Source organism: Caretta caretta, chromosome 1 (genome assembly GCF_965140235.1).
Source record: "Caretta caretta isolate rCarCar2 chromosome 1, rCarCar1.hap1, whole genome shotgun sequence".
Taxonomy (NCBI): Eukaryota; Metazoa; Chordata; order Testudines; family Cheloniidae; genus Caretta; species Caretta caretta.
In genome coordinates this window covers 102,056,320-102,069,673 of record NC_134206.1, presented here as the reverse complement: position 1 = coordinate 102,069,673, position 13,354 = coordinate 102,056,320, and the positions used below count along the sequence as shown (strand labels likewise).

At 43.7% G+C, this 13,354-nt stretch overlaps 1 protein-coding gene across 6 annotated transcripts in view; it reads left to right on the top strand.

The window, feature by feature from the left end:
* Positions 1-13,354, top strand: part of NALCN (sodium leak channel, non-selective) — a 356,269-nt gene that overhangs the window by 19,796 nt on the left and 323,119 nt on the right. Inside the window, exon 2 of one of the 6 annotated variants that reach the window (XM_048854422.2) lies at positions 3,771-4,799. The exons of the other annotated variants lie outside the window; for them this stretch is intronic. Coding sequence (XP_048710379.1) covers positions 4,734-4,799 — 66 coding nt within the window. The 5' untranslated portion in view covers positions 3,771-4,733. The remainder of the gene's footprint in view (positions 1-3,770; positions 4,800-13,354) is intronic. 6 annotated transcript variants of the gene reach the window in all.

The window sequence follows — 13,354 nt, the reverse complement described above, 5'->3', positions numbered from 1 at the left end:
TGTTCAGTATCAACACTTTTCATACCCATCCTACATTCTGAAAGGAAGAGTTGCAACATATACAAAATAGTCCTGTAAGCATAGTAAATCAAAAGTAGAAGTTGTCATCTGTATAACATGGTTACAAATAGAGGTCCTTTTTAGGATGCCATAGTGTATTCAACTCTTACAGTGCTTAGCACTTACATACCTGGTGATAATGTTTAAGCACTATCGTCCAGTCATCACAGAGACCTTGCTTTTTTGATGGTTCAGACTCTATGGTTTTGTTGTTGAAAATGTTTGTATACTGTATTAACATTCTGATAAAGCCACCAACTTAAAAAGTTGTGATAGCTGTGGAAATGCACTTTGTAATGAATGTCTCAGATAGAAGCCCCTGGATTTGATGGTTCAGATTATGAAATCCATATAAAGTGTTTTTCATTTTAAATTTTCATTAGGGCTGTGTAAACAAATGGAGAGACAAGTTGGCAAGAGTCAGAAGAGAACTTGGCTATTATACAGTACAGTATTATGTTTTTATTTAGCAACTACACCTCTCTTTGTCAGATGATGCCATGCTCACACTGGGCCTTGCTCTGCTGTGTCTGAGAGTGTACCGTGTGTTTTCTCTCCATAAAGCGGCCTCAGGGCTTTTGTCTGGGTGCCTGAAACATTTTCCCTAGGGCATTAGTTACTGCTTGTTGCACAAATACTCCTTTACCCTCAGGCAAGAGCTTTATGGCTGCCTACCCAGGGATGTGCTGGGGAAAGAGGGGATGATGTCTATGTCCTCTCGCCCCTTAGTTTGCAGAAAGTGGGAAAGTCTCTGTTTTTAAGCATTTTTTATTACTTTGAGCCTTTGGTACCTTTGTTGCCTAGAGGAAAGGGATGTGGAAACTTATTTAAGCATTTGTCCTTTATTTGGACTGCCTTGGTGAAACCAGCTTATGGTTTGGTTCTGGAGGTATTGAGGTTAACAGTCATCCTGATTGGTTGGGCAAGGGAGCTCTGCATTTGTTGCCTGTCACTAACAAAGTTCTGTATCATGTATATGTGAGTTTAACTGAAGCTGTCATGGGAAGCCTTGATCACACAGTGTGAAGAGGTTCCCAAGGTACTTTGCCATAAAACCAGAGAGGGAGTCAAAACTTGGATGAGGGCAAGGTTAAACAAAGTGTTCAAGTATTGTACATAGTTGGTCAAAAATGGGGAAACTTACTGCAAAAATTTTCAATTTTTTTTCACCATACTCTAATTGTATCTGGCCATTTCTGCTTTACCCCTTACTCCATATCAACTGAGCCACTGCCTTTCAAAATCCCTTCATAGTCAATCTCTACAGAGAACCACTTCCCCAGTGTCTATCCCTCTTATGCCCCCAGCCAGAACTGCTTCCCGTCCTACTTTTTCTGCCTTCCACTGTTAATCCCATAGTGAGATGTGGGAATGCTTATGCTTCTGGTTCTTTGGTAGATGGCAAACACTGGGATTGGTGGTTGTGCCGTGGGAAGCATGTGGAGATTGTGCTTCTGGTGAAAGCAGTAAGGCATGGGGAAAAAGACACTTAAATTGTCATGGTACAAGAGAGACCTGCTTTGAAGTTGTGTTTAGGGCCTAGCCATTAATTTTTATGTCCTGAGATGAAAATAAATTCTTCCAACACATTGGAGAAGTACCACCATTCAGTATAATCCACCTACATGAAGAACTCAGTCTCTTAAAGGGGCTTGTAGAATTTATTCTCTATAGGGAGAACTCATTTTTTCAGTTTAAACTGTAAGCACCAGTAAATACTTACACAATTCCCTAGTGGACTTTCATCAGTTAATATTTATTCTTTCCCAAAAGGTGAAAATTAGCAGGCTGCTCTACATCTGAGTGCTTGTCCTTGTCAATTTCCCATCAAGGGCTACATTCAACTAACAAGGAGAGCTGCACAGATTTGGGTAGTCAAGAATATCTGCCAAAAAAAATCTCAAAAGATACTTATTTTAGGGCATCCAAATTGGGTACAAAAACCCTGTCTCCCCCCCCCCTCAAAAACGGCAGCTTTAAATGAAAAATATGGCTCTATTTGGCTGAAGTTAAGTATTTAATTCAGAGACCTCATGATATTTTGATACTGAAGCACAGATTTATTTTATTTATTTAGTGAAAAGTTTAAGGTGGGATTTAATGAATGTTTAAAAAGGGGTAATTCTTTTTGTCTAAAGGATATAAACCCTTTTTTCTCATGCTAGCTGCAACCGAAGCAGATACTCCTTTGATGAGAGGGTTCCAAATGAGGAAATGCCTAACCCTGTATTTTTCATGTATCTAAATGTTTTACACTGTGTTTAACAGGTTCTTACTTAGGCCAGATTAGACTTTGCTGCTGCCCAAGACCATCTGTGCCTAGTTGTCCATCTCCCAGGTGAAGGGTTGGGATTGGGCTCCTGGATGGGTCAAGTGACCAGTCATCATGTGATGGTAGCCTGGAGCAGAGTTTCCGGTAGAAGGGAGCCTGGTCAGTTAGAGAGAGAGGGAGAGATCTACCTACAGGTGGGACTGGCCCAGTCGATTCTGTGACACAGTGTGTGAGGAATTGTTGGTTAAAATGACATGATGTGGCAACACATCCAAATATATTTATTTATTTGTATAATGGTAACATCTCGTAGCCCCAAAGTCTGTAGATGAGGTATACCTGAGGTTGGGTAGACCAGGGAGGTATGCAAATCTTTTTTTTTTTTTTTTTTTACTGTTTATATGATTTGTGTACTCTTGACTGGGTAACGTCACACAGATTATCCTGATAGAGAGCAGAAACCTCCAACTTCTAAGGAGAGAAGGCAAAAGGTGTTTGTGGACCCATCCCCCCTCCTTCACCCACTTGTGGTTTTGGTGAAGTGGGGCATGAACCAATGTGTCATCTCCCATTGGGATGTCTTGCCAAGGACTGCAGCAGCTGAACATAAGAATAACAGAAAGAACAAGAAGGAGACATGCTTTGGCGATGGATAATATGAGCAGAGGATATGGATTTTGAGCCAGGGCTATAGAAAGAATATGTGGTATGAGAGTGGGCTTAAAGGAGGCCAAAGTGTTAGAGATAGTGGAGTTATGGAGTTTCTACAGGGTTTGAACTGAAGTATTTGGCAGTGGGAGAATAGGGCCTGGAAAGGTTGAGGAGAAAGACCCAGAAGAGTGCTTAAGAAGGGAAAAATAATAGTTATAAGTAACAGACGAGCTAGAAATGCCTAAGGATCACTCCTGTTTGCTTGTTTTTCCCTATTAGAAGTGGGAACTGAGTAGAACTGCCACTGCTCTGATCAGCAAGAGGCATTTCTTAGGAAGTGGTAGGGGGGCAGTCCTACTGCTGTCATCCCCAACAATAGTTCTGCACAGCTGCCATTTACTGCCAAGAAGGGGAGGGACACAGGAGTAATGACTGACAGTCATATCCTTGTTCAAGAAAGTTGGGGAGTTAAGTGTTCTCTTGATCTGAATACAGCATCTGATCTTGGCTGCTGTTTTCAGCATCAGGTTCAGAAACTTTGCTAGTGACTGGAGAATGGCTGTCTTGAGAGGGATGAGAAGGTGTAAATTCCTTAACTTGGTGAGGCAACTGATAAGGTGCCAACCTGTGTCAGAGCCCCAAGAGAGGATGGATGTAGTCATGCCTTTTGTCTAGGCAGAGCTGTTCACAGTGAAGGATCTTTTATGAGGTGGGAACTGGGGCCTCTTGGAATAATTTGTTTTAGTGGCCATGGATTTTGAAATGGCACCCTTTCTTCTTAATATAGGTCTGGCTGTGGAGGCTAGCATTCCCCTGATTTTGGAACTCTGAAGACTTAGTCAGACTTTATCCACGCTGTATCCTTTCTGTAGTTCTCTGTCTGCTCTGGCATCAGCGATAATGCAGTGAATTTGCCCTGCTATTCAGAGGAACAATTTTGCACACTTTTCAAGAAGACTCTACTACTTAACTTAGGGTGACCATATTTCCCTATGCTGAATACTGGACATATGGTCAAATTACTCGTATTCAAGCGAGTTAAACGGCAATCAGTCCGAACTGTGCAGTACAAATGTTCAAATTAACATCAAGTTGACAGAGCCCCTGTTAAAAAGAAATACTGCAAATTGGATTCTTTTTATTTACCTTCTTATTTTTAAGGCTTTAGGGTTCACACAGGGAGAGGTGATACACACATCATCATCATCATGATGTTCCTATTACGACTCTGGCAGTTAGGGCAGTGACGAAGCTCCTCTACTCTTGTCTGTTTCTGGCAAGTCTTTCAATGGTTCCCCAGCTGTGCCCCAGGTTTTTCAGCTCACCTTCCACAGCTCTTCGCCATGTTGTTTTTGAGTGGCCTTGTTTTCGCTTGCCTTCAGGTGTCCATCTTATTGTTACTCTAGTGATGGAATCAGTTTCCATCCAAAGCACATGACTGATCCATCTCCAACGCCTCCTGGCAATGATGGTGCTCAGATTCTCTTGGCTGCACTGTGTCGATAGATCTTGGTTTGAGATTGTTCTGGGTCAAAAGATACGGAGGATTTTTCTGAAGCAGGTGGTATGGAATGAAGACAGTTTGGACATGTCACGCTTTCTCATTCCCCAGCATTCTACACTATAAAGTAGCGTTGAAAGTACGCAGCTCGGATAAATCTTTAGTTTGGTTTTGGTGTTGTATTTTGATGATTTCCAAACTGTATTTAAGCTCCTGAAGGTGTTCCTGGCTTTATTGATTTTGTTCCGGATGTCCTGGCTTGTTCCACCGTCCTGGCTGATGGCGCCGCCCAAGTATGTGAATGTTTCTACATTGGTGAGAACATAATCCTCTATCCGTACTGGTGATGGCGAGGCAATATTAAAGGTCATGATATCTGTCTTATTGCGGTTGATTTTCAGTCCAATTTGCTGGCTCAGTGTGTTCAGTTGAGTTGTTTTTTCTTGTATATGGTGTTGGGTATGTGATAGGAGAGTGACACCATCTGTGACACACACACATGCCTGTAAACCTCTCCCACACAGGGGGGTGACCAATGGACCTGCCCCTCTGCCCGGTGCTCTCCGCCCTCCAAGCCTGGCTGGACCCCCGGGGCGGACCTGCCTCTCCTGTTACCTGGCACTGTGTCTTCCTGAGATAACACATGGGGGTGCATGTGAGGTCACATGCCTCCCCTCCTCCCCAGATTTCTGTCAAGGTTTACAACACAGTGTGGCCAGCAGCAGTCTTTTGGCACTGTGCTGGAGGGAAGGGACGGGAGTGGCTTCCAGCCACAGGGGAGGGGGGAAACAGATGATCTGGCTAATGTCTTTGCAGAGCTCTTCTCTTCCCTCCCCTCCCCCCATGTGGCTGGAAGCAGCTTGTCCCTTTCTGCAGGCATAGTATCAAAAGGCAGTTAACACCTCCAGGCTGCTGCTGGCCACGGACATAACCCAGTCGCCTCTGGCTGCAGTGTGGGCAGGAAGGGGTTAAGCTCTAAGGATGCATTGTGTACTGGGGAACCTGATTCCAGGGGCTTCAGTGAACCAGGCCAGAGAGGTGGCTCAGCAGTGGATGGTGCCTAGGGGACGAAGCATCCCCATGCTCCCTGGGGATAGGACTCAGGGCGGGGAGGGGGTGGGCGAAGAGGGTGCTAAGCCCCTGCCCGTGGGGCTGCTGTGGAGCCTGCAGGGTTGGGGCACGAACAGGCCAGAAATCGCTCCCCCCCGGCCACTCCAGAGCTGAGCTGAGGGGCGGAGAGGCTTCCCCGTGCCAGTGCTGTGCAGGGCTTTTGGCACATGCAGGGCTCAGCTCCTCCTGGCCAGCACCTCAGGCAGGAGGGTCTTAGGCTTTCCTGAGGCGTCACCTCAGCCAGAGGCAGTGGGGGAAGGAAGGAAACTGCTGACCAGGCTGTTGGTGAGCTCAGCGCTCCGACCAGGGGCTGGTTCTCTGCACAGCACTGAGAGCGGGATGCGCCCTGTTGGGGGAGACATGGAGGAGCAGTGGGGCTGGTGGGGGGGCGGGAAGGGGCAAAGCAGGGAGAGGACAGCAAGAGGGGGAGCACATAAAGAACCGATGGATGGGCAGCAGAGGCGACACGTAACTGGCTGCTACACTCACCAGCCACCACAGCTCGCAACGCGCAGCCAGTGCTGGCCGGAAATGGGACGGGGAGCGGGGTGTTGCTGGCTGAGAGCCGGCATGCAGCAGAGGCTGAGCTGACAGACCAGCAGGGAGAATGGCCAGCTTCGCGCACTGCAGCTTCGCCCCGCCACCAGCCTTGCACATCCACCCCCATCGCTGGCTACTACACCCTCCCACTCAGGCGGGTGGCTGGCGAGCAGGATCCAGCAAGCAGCAGGATCCGCTAGTACTGATGGCAGGGGAGACAGAAAATACAGGGCAATTTGCCTGTTTTTAAGAAAAAGTTGGGTCACCTGCAGGAGGGCTTAAATACGGGACTGTCCCTTTAAAAACATACATCTGGTCACCTTAACTTAACTGGGTTTGTGTTAGCAGTCCCAGGCACCAGTTTTGCGAACTAGATTCTAGACAGTTGTAAAGGTGCACCACCACTCAGAGTGCTGCCTGGCTTTTCTTTTTTTCCAGTTCTCTCCTGCCCACTGAGGTCACGGGGCGCTTGGTCTTTAAATAATCAAAGCCTGTCTCGGTGAGCCTCCAGATTTAGGTGGAGGCCCCTTGTGTTGCACTGCCTGCTGGGTGGGGGGAGGGAAGGGAGCTCCAGGGCCAATTCTTGCACTGAGAAGCTATGAAAGAGATTTCTTTATGAAGCGCCTGTTTATTTATCATCATTTGTTTAAATATTTATTCATATTTTTTCTTTGTTAATTTGAAAATCTTTTCATTTCATCACATGAAAAGGAAAATAATCAATATGCATATATACTGCTAGACTAATATAGACAAAATACAGTTATTTTTGGCTACACTACACATCATTGATTATTGAAGCTCAATACAGTGACCATAAAGCCAAATTTAATTTCACTTATTATAATCACAGTTTGTATAAGCAAAAATGAATAAAAGTAGCTATTATGTATTTTAGAATTAAGAACATAAGAACGGCCATACTGGGTCAGACCTAAGGTCCATCTAGCCCAGTATCCTGTCTACCAACAGTGGCCCATGCCTGGTGCCCCAGAGGGCAGGAACAGAACAAGTAATCATCAAGTGATCCACATCCTCTGTTGCCCATTCCCAGCTTCTGGCAAACAGATCTGTTGAATGAATATATTGAGAAAACAGCTAAAAGTATAAAGATATTTAATAGCACATGCATAACTTTGACATAAGTCAATTATCCCTCTGGATGTGAATAAAGTTATGCATGTGCTTAAGCGTTTGCAGGACTGGAACCATACTGATGTAAAGTTGTGTGTATGAAAGCTGACAATAATACAGCATTTCTAAATGAAAATTAATACAAATGAGATTAATGGGGAAAACAAATTTTTCTGCGATGACAAGATGAAACTCTCTTAGAGAGTGCTTGGAAAACATGAAAAATTGTTGACCACAACCACCTCTTGGGTCCTGTCTGAAAGGAATGAATGGAACTGTGGGGAAAGTCTTTTTCCAGGAGCAAACTGTGTAAACACGTCCACAAACCCTTATGGTCAACTGTAACGAAGACTGTTGAGATATTTAATAAGATCAGTCTACGCATTTTCTCTTTGTTCATCACTTAGAGGTGATCATCCAGCAGACATAGCAAAATGCTTTGCATTATATTCCCAGATGTTAAGCCAGACTAATATGACTAATGGCTGGACAGTACTATTCCTTGGGGATCTAGAATCCAATCAGTTCTGTTAGGCTCTGAGAACAGACCATCAAAATGGGCCTGTCACCAAAGTGAGAGGAAGAATAGGGCTGATGATCTGACCATGACAACATTTTTATAATAACCCCAGTATCCAACCCCGTCAAGGCTGAATCCCCACTCTGTCACTTTGAGTGCAGAAGGTGGGGGCCCGCAAGGATTCTAAAAATTAATACTTGCCACTCCAGGCTTGTATTAAACTCCCAAGATTACAGCTTTTCTCTGACCTTGGCTTGGTAAATGCAAAAAAAAAAACCCTTGGACCCAAGAAGGAGCACTTGGGAATTCCTCCCTGTGGGGTACCCTCAAGCCCTTTCACCTCCCCCTGCCCCAGGGGAAGAGCTGAGAAAGAAAACAAAGGAAATTAGCTGTTGTCACTAGCTAATCAAAAAGCATATGCACAAACCTTTTAGGACACCAAAAATCCAGTCCTGTTCTAAAAAAAGGTAAATTTTATTAAAAACCAAAAGGAAGAAAATACATCTGGAATTTAGGCTTTTGCTAGATTTTAAAAGAGCAATTCCAAAAAATTAAGCACCCAAAATAGTTTTCTTGGGGGTTCAGCTTAAAGGTTACAAGCAAACAAAAGCATCTGGGGTTAGCACAGAAGAGTTCACAAGCCTTAAAAAATAAGCAGAAATAGACCTAATAGCGTCTTCCTAAACATTCCTAATTTACTTACATATTTGGGTTGTTAAAAGTAGTTCTAGATATGATCTGATGATTTTCATATCTGGTTCAAACTTTACACGGCATTCACGCTGCCCCGTCTCTTCAGCCCAGAGAGAACAACAGACAAAGGGAAAGTTTTTTTCCCAAATTTAAAAAGTTTTAGCCTTCTCATTGGCTCTTTTGGTCAGGTGCCCACTTTTTTTTTCTTTAGGTGCGGGACTTTTCAGCCCTTTACAGGTAAAGCAAGTAGAGAACAGCTACCAAGAGGGATTTTACAGCTAACTGGCTGGCTGGTTGTCCATCAAAGGGAGCTACCCTCCCCCACTTTATTTATCAGAAACCCAATCTCAAAGATCATAACCAAAATGTGCCCATATATGAGTAGAACAAGAAACCACCTAGGACATTTCCATGATTGTCCTAGAGGTCAGATTAACAAAAGAGTCCTCATCATTATGCACATTAACAAGGGCCCATACAACACGCACAATAGTGATCACTGATATGGGCATTAAAGGTGCCCAATGCACAGTCAGGAGAGCCAGGAGCAAATTTTAGCAGGCCAGAAGTGGATGATAATGATAGAGGAGCAAACGCAGATGTTGAAGTCACTAATTGCGCTGCAGGCAGAATACATGTGAGCTCAGCCCCCTCCCCCAGCAGCCCATACAGAATGCTTTCCATGCCTTCCCCAAACTCCTCCCATACATTCCTTGCATCTTCCCAGCCCGTCGCAGTATCCTGTTCACTCCATCCCTTTGGGCAGCTTTCAAAATGATAGCAGGAGATACACACAGCTATGAGAGACTCCTTCAGGAGACTGTCCTTCACTGTTATCTCCCTTTGCACCAAGCATTTTCTCTGTGTTGTTAATTGCTATTTAATAAAAACATGCTCCCTGAAAGATAAACAATCTTTGTCTCCTACACACGGTGGTTGCTGCTGGAGTTAATACACTGGTGGCAATTGGAACATTTGCAGACTACAAATCACAGTCAGGAAGCAATTATCAAAATTTTCATGCAAGGCAGCAAGTAAACAAAGCATGGCAGAGTGCTTTATAGAAAAACACATTACTGGAGCTCATTGTCAAAATGGTGTCTCAAAGCCTCCCAGATTCAAATAGCCGCTGTTGTGCCCCTCTGCCCTGGTATCTGGTTGCTCAAAATCAGCTGCCAGGTGGTCCACTTCTGTGCTCCACCCTCAGGGAAACTTTTCACCCTCACAAATATTATGCAGTGTGCAGCAGGCTGCTATGACCATGGGAGTATTTTCCTCATTTAGCTCTAACCTGGCATAAAGGCAGCGCCAACGAGCTTTTAATCTGCCAAACGCACTTTCAGTTGTCATTGTGCAACTGCTCAGCCTATTGTTGAAGCGGTCTTTGCTGCTATCCAGGGTTCCCGAGTAAGGCTTCATAAGCCATGGGAGTAAGGGGTATGCTGGGTCTCCCAGGATCACTATGGGCATTTCAACATCCCCCATTGGAATTGTCTGGTCTGGAAAGAAAGTCCCTGGTTGCAGCTTTGTATCCTGGCTAGTGTTCCTGAAGATGCATGCATCATGTACCTTCCCTGACTATCCCGCATTGATGTCAGTGAAATGAACATGGTGATCCACCAGCACCTGCCCTTTTCTATTGATGTACTCTGTTGCAAGATGGTCCAGGACAAAATTGGAATAAGTGTGCCATCTATCGCCCTGCCGCTGTTAGGGAATCCAATTGCCAGAAAGCCATCCACTATTTCACACACATTTCCAAGAATCACAGTTTTTTTGTAGCAGGATGCGATTAATGGCCCTGCACGCTTATGTTAATGCAGCCCGAATGGTGGACTTCTGGACTCCAAACTGATTTGTGACTGGATGGCCTCTTCAACTGGAAGAAGAGAGGAGAGGGGGAATTGCAGTGAGAGAAAGGATAAGATGACACTTAGTAATTCAATATATATGAAAATACCTGATCCACTGGCAAATAAAGCTGTGGAAAGCCTGCTCTCTCAGCTCTTCAGTGTAGAGTGTGTGTGTGCGTGCATGTGTGTGTGTGCGTGCATGTGTGTGTGTGTATATATATATTTATTTATTTATTTATTTTATTTAAATCACTGTGTAATGAAAATTACCTAATGCTTAGTAATAACTTCAGTAGCAGAAGACAAGGTATCACGAATCTATTCTTCAAGTATAGGTATCTTAGAGAGTCTGCATGGGTGCCATCTTCTTATGAGATTTTATACTCCCGTCTTCGGATTAGGCGATGGAAGAGAAGAGGGCATTCCAAGTAAACTGTCTGGATTGGACACTGTTGCCATGCTGGTATTCTTAAATAACTAAAGGAGGAGAAAACATTCTAAAATCTTAGGCAGAGAATAGGAAAATATGTATGTATTCCAAAAGAATTCACATGCTGCTGGAAGAAAAATGGAATAAACAAACAGATGGCTAAGCTGAAAATTCTCCCCTTAGTGAATGAGAGAGGAATAGAGAGGTTTTCACACTCTAAGAAAGCTGAGGGGACACATTTATTATACCATTTATCTACTTAACATAGTTCCTACAGCAGGGATCGGCAACCTTTGGCATGCATCCCGTCAGGGAAATCTGCTGGAGGGCCGGGACAGTTTGTTTACCTGTAGCGTCCACAGGTTCAGCCGATCACAGCTGCCACTGGCCGTGGTTCACCGTTCCAGGCCAATGGGGGCTGTGGGAAGCGGCAGCCAGCACATCCCTCGGCCCACACCACTTCCCACAGCCCCCATTGGCCTGGAACGGCAAACCGCAGCCAGTGGGAGCTGCGATTGGCCGAACCTGTGGACACTGCAGGTAAACAAACTGTCCCAGCACGCGAGCAGATTTCCCTGGTGTGCCAAAGATTGCTGATCCCTGTCCTACAGTGTTTATTGCAGACCCTTGCTACTATTATATAGTAGGTGACCAAGCATTATCGTATTCCCATAATTAAAAAAAGTGTATTAGAAAGTAAAATTAATATTTTGAAGATAGGAGAGTACTTTATCTTGTAGACCAACTAAATACAGGTCTGACACATTTTGGTTTACAAAGGACATGATAAAATGTATAAAGATTGTTTTTGTAATCTGTATTATTATAAAACCAAATACATCTTGGGAGTCATTATAAGATTTTTATACTTTACCTAAAACTAATGTCATATTAAGTGGATATGTCAGATTTTACTTGGCTAGGACTTGGCATTATTCACTGACTTCAATATTTTTGTGATTACATTAGTTGTTTACATCATTTATATCTTTAGCTTGCAGCATAACCCTTGCATTTTTAGTACAGGGTAGTTCCACAAGGATCAGTCTGTTTGTATATCAACCTCTGGCAGACTGGAGCAATTTCATTGGGTTTTTGTAAAGTACTCAAGGGTGGTTTTTTAAAATCAGTGCAGAGTGGCTTTAAACTTGTTGGCCTTTCTCGTGGAATTCTCCCACTGTGTAGGAGGAATAGCTGCTTACTTAGTGCTTCCAGAGACAGTATATTCACTTCTTATATCAGTTGCCTCCCTGCTATAAGAGGGTAGTGGGGGCAGGTGCAAACTGGGGACATGTCTGGAACAATAGAGGGTGAGTGGACTTCAATCATCTGCTTGTGTAAAGGACCTTATACCAGTTGTGCCATCATTGTCCTTTAGAGCAGGACTGCTCCTGCTGTATGTTACCCCGTGGCTTCACTGCTCTGACTCAAGAAGCCACAGCTGGCTTGTAGCTTGTAGCCTTGTAGCTACCGTGTCCTCATGTTTATTTTTTTATATTCCTCCACACTTGATAAATGTGATGGGCTTGTGGTTCTCGGTGGAAAGAGTGATGAAGGTATGACACTTTGTTGTTTGTTTTTGTTTTTTAAAGCAAATGATTTATTGGTTGTCCAGGGCATTTATTTCCAGATCTACATGTGTGTTGGAGACCAAGCTTTTTGCGGCCACCTTCCCAATTCCTTTTACTCAGAGACCTACCTGCTGTCAACTAGTCTGGCCAACATGGTCACACTAATTCCAGGAGAGTGTCTTGGTTTATAGATTATTAGATATATGTTGTTTAGTACCTCTCACAATTAGGGTTTTTTCCTCATGATCCAATACTTTAACTCCTGAATAATCACATACATGATATTAAACTTCCTATCTTTAGTCACTTAAAGATGAAGGGGAAAATTGCAAGTTACAAAACTAGTTGTCCTAATTTACCCCCTTTCACAAAATGATAGAAATATTAACTGGATTGTCAGCTTCAAGTCAGTTTCCCCAACTGAATGTAAACAGAAGAGAGAAGGGAAAGGAAATATTGGGGTTGTTATGTGCCTTCATTTTAGACATGCTGTTCAAAATGTAATCTTTTTAAGATATTTAAAATGTACCCAGGTGGGGGTGGAAAAAGAGTTGTTAGGAGAAGGAGCAGACATGGATGTTCAGCTTCATGATCAAAATTACTAATTCTGAAAACTAGACAAAAATCTTCATTAGAAAAGAGCGTTTTGGAAAAACACATTGTGTCATTGTAAATCCATTGGCCAGGATCAAGACATCAATTATTTTTTTCAAAAATATCATATAGTAAAACAGAATGTGTGACATCTTTAGCCACAGTCTGCTGCTCTCTGTCCATATGGTGACTGTTATAAGATGCTTTGTGGTGAAAACTCAATTAGGGGTATGTGTGAACAATTTTAAGCAAGGTATGGTAAGTTACAATAATGAGTGAAACCCTTGACCTGGAAGATAGAGCTGGTGTCCGTCAGAATAAATAGCACGGATGAGAAAATGGAACTCTGAAGCAAAATGCATAAGTGAGGGGAAACTAAGATACAACATGATCCCATGCTGCATCAGTGAGTGCTCTGTAAAAAC